The sequence below is a fragment of the Tarenaya hassleriana genome, unplaced genomic scaffold (assembly GCF_000463585.1).
Source record: "Tarenaya hassleriana unplaced genomic scaffold, ASM46358v1 Cleome92, whole genome shotgun sequence".
NCBI classification, from domain to species: Eukaryota; Viridiplantae; Streptophyta; class Magnoliopsida; order Brassicales; family Cleomaceae; genus Tarenaya; species Tarenaya hassleriana.
The window spans coordinates 321,256-328,209 of NW_010971581.1; the positions used below are offsets into that span (position 1 = coordinate 321,256).

At 39.5% G+C, this 6,954-nt stretch overlaps 1 protein-coding gene across 1 annotated transcript; it reads right to left on the reverse strand.

Moving 5' to 3' along the window:
* Positions 1-1,734: 1,734 nt before the first annotated feature.
* On the reverse strand, positions 1,735-2,449 carry LOC104804676. The gene is made up of 2 exons (XM_010529017.1): positions 2,288-2,449; positions 1,735-2,214 (listed from the first exon to the last, which is right to left on the reverse strand). The coding sequence occupies exons 1-2, from the start codon at positions 2,447-2,449 to the stop codon at positions 1,735-1,737; spliced, it is 642 nt and encodes a 213-aa protein (XP_010527319.1).
* Positions 2,450-6,954: the final 4,505 nt, after the last annotated feature.

Consider the following 6,954-nt stretch of genomic DNA (forward strand, 5'->3'; position numbering starts at 1 on the left):
TTGTATAACCGAAATAAGAGATTTCGTGTTATACTGCTATATCGGATGAGCCTACAGGGTCACACACACAGGAAAGGACGAATGCGCGAAAAGAGACGAGAAAATTCCGGTGGAGCGGAGGCCAGACCGACCGGTCCAGAAGGTCTAGACCGATCGGTCCAGCTAACCCAGACCGATCGGTCTAGACGTAGACCGGTCAGTCCAGAGGTAACGTGTGAGGTCCGGAAATTTTTTCAGACCGATCGGTCCAGACATGGACCGATCGGTCCAGACGTTAAAAAGCTCCAGATCGATCGGTCCAGACGTCGGGATTTACTAAACTCGCTCTAATTAGGGTTTGAAGGTGGGAAAACTTAGGAAAACGCCACCCAACTCTTTTGGCACGAATTTCAGACCCTACGGAGAGGTTTGGAGAGTGAAAAACCTAAGAAAAAGATCCCTGAATCCTTTGCGCAAAGAAGAACGTGTTCTTAAGTACTAGCAGACAAGTTCCAACCGTTGGAATCCTTTCCGCCGTGTGGATACGTGTAGAGGACAAGGTATTCTTCCTGCCTACAGTGATCAGACGAACAGATCAATTGATACAGGCCCCGGATCGATTGAGGTAAGCGTTCTAACGTTTCTACAAGATCATGCATGATAGGTTTTAGGGTTTTATCAAATTTTGTTTTACATCCGCTGCGAACCCTAGAACCGATCTCTTAGGATTAGGATTCGCTCATGAGATCCCAGGAAAACCCAACATTTTCTTTATATCATCATCTAGAACACGTATCTGGTGGTAACCTGATCGTAAATCAATCTTCAAAAACCAACTAGCACCTTGAAGTTGGTCCAATAGCTCATCAATTCTTGGAAGTGGATATTTGTTCTTTATTGTTGCCTGATTCAATCCTCGATAATCGATGCATAATCTCATACTCCCATCTTTCTTCTTAACAAATAGTACAGGAGCATCCCAAGGAGAAGTACTAAGTCTTATAAAACCTTTTCCAATCAACTCTACCAATTGCTTCTTTAACTCAGTCATTTCTGAAGCAGCCATACGATAAGGGGCTCTAGAGATAGGTTCAACTCCCTGTTTCAACTCAATAGGAAAAGATATCTCTCTTAGAGGAGGTATCCCATGTAGATATTCCGGGAAAAATCAGGAAAATCTTTAAAAATCTGTATATCTTCTAGTCTACTTGATGTTTCCGGTCCGTTTAATTCTATTACCGCCAAATATGCATCACTCCCTTGCTGAATTAGCCGGTTTACCCGTACTGCTGAAATAAAAGGCAAACTTGAAGTCTTTCTTGCACCCTCAAACTCTAGTACCAAGGATCCCTCTTGTTCAAAACGAACTCTACCTTTCTTACAATCGAGGTGAACTCGATGACTTGATAACCAATCCATACCCAAAATCACATCGTATCCCTTGATTGGTACCACTATCAGATCAACATGTAAGTCATGTATACCAATCAAGACCGATACATCACGAATCATTCCTTCCGATTCCATTTCCTCTCCACCAGATGTATGGACCAATATTCTACCACTATTAATATCAGGTGCAATCTTCATGCGATTTACTTGTGTGGGCAAAACAAAACTATGTGTCGCCCCTGTATCAAAAAGGTATGAGCTTGTTCACCTCCAATACTCAACATACTTAAGAGAAGAAATGATATGTCCAATGAATTACGCCCATAACTAATTAACAACACCTACATTTAAAATTAGTCTTAACTAGCCATATTTGTTACGATTCCCTATCATATTTAAATGAAATATCGGCATACCTATGATTGCTGCCGTTTCTTCTTCCTCTTGCTCTTCAGTTCCTAGAGCATAGACTCTAGGTTTCACCGCTGGTCTCTTAGCAGCTGGTTGTTGATGAACTGGTCTTTGTTCAATCCTCTTAGGTGCTTCTTTTTTTAACTCGGGACAATCGCTCTTATAATGTCCCGCCCTTCCACAGTGGTAACAAGTGATCTGGAGCAATCTACACTCGCCAAAGTGACGTCTCCCACATTGTGAGCACATCAGGATACCGGATGTATAAGGTTGCATAACCGCCTTACCCTTACTCTTGTCATCTTGGACTACACGCCTATGATTGGGGTTAGTCGATCTCTTAGTAGATGCTTCGATTTCACATTCTGTTCTCTCAGCTCGATCATCCATATCAACTATTTCTGACATCGAGTTGATTTTCAAAAGTTCCACCTATAGATAAACAATCTCAAATTAGCAAGGTAACATTATCTCAATAAGATATATGTGGTTGTTCGAAACCTACCTTTGCCTTGAGAGACGGACGAAGTCCTCTTATGAACTTTTTAAACCTTAAGGTCTCTATTTGCAGCATCTCACCTCCATATCTAGCCAATGCATTGAATTCCCTCTCGTATTCTTTCACTGAACGATTTCCTTGTTGAAGGCTAATAAGCTTCATCGTCATCTACTCTTGTACTCCAGGTGAGTAATATTTCTCTCAATATGCATGGACGAACTGTCCCCAAGTGAACTGATAGTTTGCCCCAAATGGTTGGGAAACTCCTTTCCACCAGTGTCGCGCCTCTCCATCCAGATGGTAGAAGGATATGTGTGCCCTAAAAAGATCAGGACACTGGATAAGTTCAAATATCTGAGTCATCCTGTCCAACCAATCCTCGGCCACAGCTGGATCAGATGTACCACCGTTGTGATAACCCCGACTACGGCAGCGATCCATAGAGGGTTATAACGATAGGTTTTGTTTTATAAAAGAGTTTTGAGCTAAGTCTGAGGGGTTCTGAATGGTCCTAGAGTCTGAACTCGTTTTAAAGAATCGAATAAAGAATAGTCAGTAGAAGAACGTGAATTAATAGATTGAGTTTTGCTTGAGTTGAATGTTGATTGAATTTATTTTCTATTTGATTGTCTATGTTGGGTACGGAGGCGAGGTTTATAGTCTTGTAACCTTACTGAGCTATTTGCATAGCTCACCCCTTCCTTTTTCTCCACAGGTAAAAGGTGAAGCAGATTATTTTGGTTGGATTCGGTAGTTTGCCAGAAAGACGAAGATTTAGAATTTATGTTTTCTTTATTCAATTTATTCATGAAATTAATATTCAGACTTAAGTTATTAAAATTCATTGTTTTAGACTTCCGCTGTAGAGCCTGATTTGGATGGTTGATTTTAGAATAATCGCAGATAAATACCTGTACTTTTACAAAACTCCCAGATAAATACCTGTACTATAAAATTCCCAGATAAATACCTATACTTTTCAAAAGTCCCATATAAATACCCATACTTTTAAAAAGTTACCAAATAAAACATATATCGTTGGCGGGGTTTAACGTGTCACTGTTCAACGGTAAAAAATTGATGATTCAGCTTTATTAAATCCGACTAAGCATCCACGTGTTTTGCCACATCGGACTAACCGGTTCAATTAATCGGAACGGTTTAACAAAAAACCAACCCGGTTTGGTAAAAAAAATGGAAACCCTAGATTTTTATAATTCTCATCCTCTTCCCACGATTTAGTGGCTTTCCATTTTTTCCATCTCCCCAGTCCTCTCACTTTCTCCTCTCTGTTCCTCATCGACTTTCTCCTCCTCCTCGAGTCGTCGCTATTCTTCACCGTCGGCCTATCTCCCGCGTCCTACCTCGTCGGTTCTTAGGTAAGTGTGAATTCCATTTTCAAAATTTTAGGGTTTATGTTTCTTAGATTTCATATTCATGTTGATATTTGAGTGGTACGCTTTTGTTATCCTAGATTTAAGTTTATGTTGAGTTCTTCTTTGTGGTTGGATTATGTTAATTGATGAGTTTCAGATTGCGCTGTTTGCGGAGATTCAGATTCATGAGTTCGACAGATTCACAAGTTTGTTGCAGTTCTAGATCAACCAAACAAAAAGGAATACCACAGCAATGTGAATGTGGACGCTCCATTACAAAATTGATATCGAAAACTTAAAAAAAACCCAGGAAGATTGTTCTTATGTTGTGAATCACAAGAGGTTAGTTTTACATTTGTTTATGCGATCTAGGAAGAATGGTAAATAAATTACGATGATTCGTTTCAGAGAAATTATTCACACATGTGGAAATGGGTCGATGAAGCCATTATCGAAGAACTACAATCATTGAAAGAGGAGATGAAAGTTCGAAATGAGAAGATCAAAGTTCGGGACGAGAAGATCGTAGTTCAAAATGAGAAGATCGAAGTTCGTAATGACAAGATTGAAGTTCAAAATGAGAAAATGAAAGTTCGGATTGATAGAATCGAAGCTAGAGTTAAGAAGATTGAAGCTCAGGTTGAAGAATTCAAAGGAAATTGCCAAAAAATGGTCATAGGAATGATGGTTTTTATTTCGTTTGGGTTGTATTATTATGGTTTATTGAAGGGGTGAAGTCGTTTATGTGTTGGGATTTGTCATGGACTAATGTTTCTATGTTATTATTGGTATTAATGTCAGGAATCTATGTTTCGTTGTTCACTTGTTTTTTTTTGTGTTGGGATTGGTCAGAAAAAAATTATAGAAATCACAAACATGTGAATTCATTAATCTGAAATCTAAACAAAATACATAGATATGCCAAAAATTCAGATTGACAAAAAAAAAACAACCCAAAAACAACCGATACAGTATTCTAAACCAAAAACACAAAGAGGTCCGATTCAGAATTCTAAACCAAAAACCCAAAGACTACCGATACAGAATTCTGAAACAATAGTCAATACAGAATTCTGAAACAAAAAAGAGTAGTCAATACAGAATTCTGAACCAAAATATAAACTCCTAATATCCGAAACCTATTTCACTTGTTTCCCGGGTTTGATGGAGGAGCTGGCCTTGGAACCTGAAATACTCTACCCATATATGGAGTAACAAATATCATGGAAGATGTATTTCGGTTACGCGGTCCTCCAAGAGGTCGAGTTGATCGATAACGAAGACGTTGTGAAGTTGAAGGACCACTCTGGTTGGATTGGACAGAAGGCTGATTACTCTGGCTGGATTGAGTAGGAAGAGGCATTTGTTGAGTTGATTGGGCTGAGGGATGGTTCTGTCTTGGTCTAGGGTGACGATTCTGTCTAGTTCTTGCAGGATGAGCTTGACTCGATGGACCAACCTGGACAGAATTTTTACTCGATTGGACCGAATCGACAGAAACATTGGTCGTTGTTCTGGTTCTTTTTTATGGTTCGGGCTGTCTTGATTGTCCACTGACCTATTTACACAAAGGAAAAAATCGATCAGTAGTTTATTACCGTTTAAAAAAATCTATGAAATACATATACCTGTAATTTTCTTGGTCTTCCTCGTCCTCGTTTCTGGACATTATTCTGCACCGGATCATTTATACACGTGCTTGTATTATGCCCAGGCTGCTTACACCGACTACATGTCATTACCCTTCCATGACGTGTCATATGACCTTTCTTTGTAGGAGATTCGTGAGGATCCTTTTTCCGATTATGTTTCCTCGGTCGTCCGAGTACACCGATAGGTTCTTTTCCCAATTTCCGCCACAGTGGCTCTCCATTTACTGGTAACAGATTTTTCTCATATGTTTGTTTCCATTTTGATGTCAGAAAAAACTCTGAAGAAAACCTGTAACAAATTTTTCTCAAAATGAGGATTACAACTTATAGTAAGAAACTTACTCAAGAATAGTAACAAGCATACCTTGTAATGTCGTCTTTTCTTGCATTGAGCACACATAATGCATGTTCACATGGTAATCCGGTTAAATTCCATCTCCGGCAAGCACAAGTCTTCCCACCAAGGTCTACGGTATAACTTATACCGAAATGTAAAACTTCATATTTGCCATGTCCACTTGGTATCGCCATACAATAGACTGACCTCTGTCGAACAACTTCGATGTCGTCCATTACATCTGGTGGAAATGGAGTGATACAAGAGCTGGACTGGCGTTGCCGCTTCGCAATTCTTTGCATTGTTTGTCGCCTGATACTTTCCAGCATGTCAATCATAGGTCTCATACGTGCTTCTCTGATTGACCCATTGAAACTCTCCGACAAATTGTTGTTTACATCATCACACTTGGAGTCAAGACTAAAGAACGCATGTGCCCATTGTTTCGGTCTAGAACGAATCAATGCCTCATATGCCAGCTGATTATAATTCTTTACAGCTTCCATATGCTTTTGAAACTCACCCTCATGGAAACTGTTAGCAGCTGCCCAAAACAATCTCTTGAGCTCCAAATCTTTGAATGACTTCCTCCAATTGGCATATATGTGTCGAGTACACATACGGTGATGAGCAAATGGAAGTATATCCTCAATAGCATTTAACAGACCCTAAAAGCAAATACAAAACCAAAGCCATATAATGCTTGTTCAACAAATTACATATAATGAAAACAAATAAACACAAACTTCACCTTCAGTTTATCTGAAAGTATAGTAATATTGTGTCCTTCTCCCAATTCTAAGTCTGCTTGTAATTTACGTACAAACCAAGTCCAACTATCGGTATCCTCCACGCGTACAACTGCCCATGCTATAGAATAAATCTGGTTGTTCGCATCTCTTCCAACAGCAGAAAGGAGTTCTCCTTTAAGCTCCCATTTCAAAAAACATCCATCTAACCCGAACACAGGACGACAATGTTTCTTCCAAGTCTCACGTAAAACCTCGAAACATACATAAAATCGATCGAAAACGAGTACACCTTTCTCAAGTTTTGTCACAATTTCAGTAGTTGTGTTGGGATTTGATCTCCTAAGCTTCGCTTCATAATCCCATAACTTTGCAAACTGAACTCGTTGATCCTCCATTAACACTCCTAACGCAATCTTCCGAGCCTTGAAACACTTTGATAATGACACAGTCATCTCACAAGCTGTTTGCAAATCATATTGCATCTGAGCAGCAGGGTATGAAGGTTGTCTTCTGAGCATTTCGGTAAACATGGCTGCGATGTGCCTCATCGTCAATA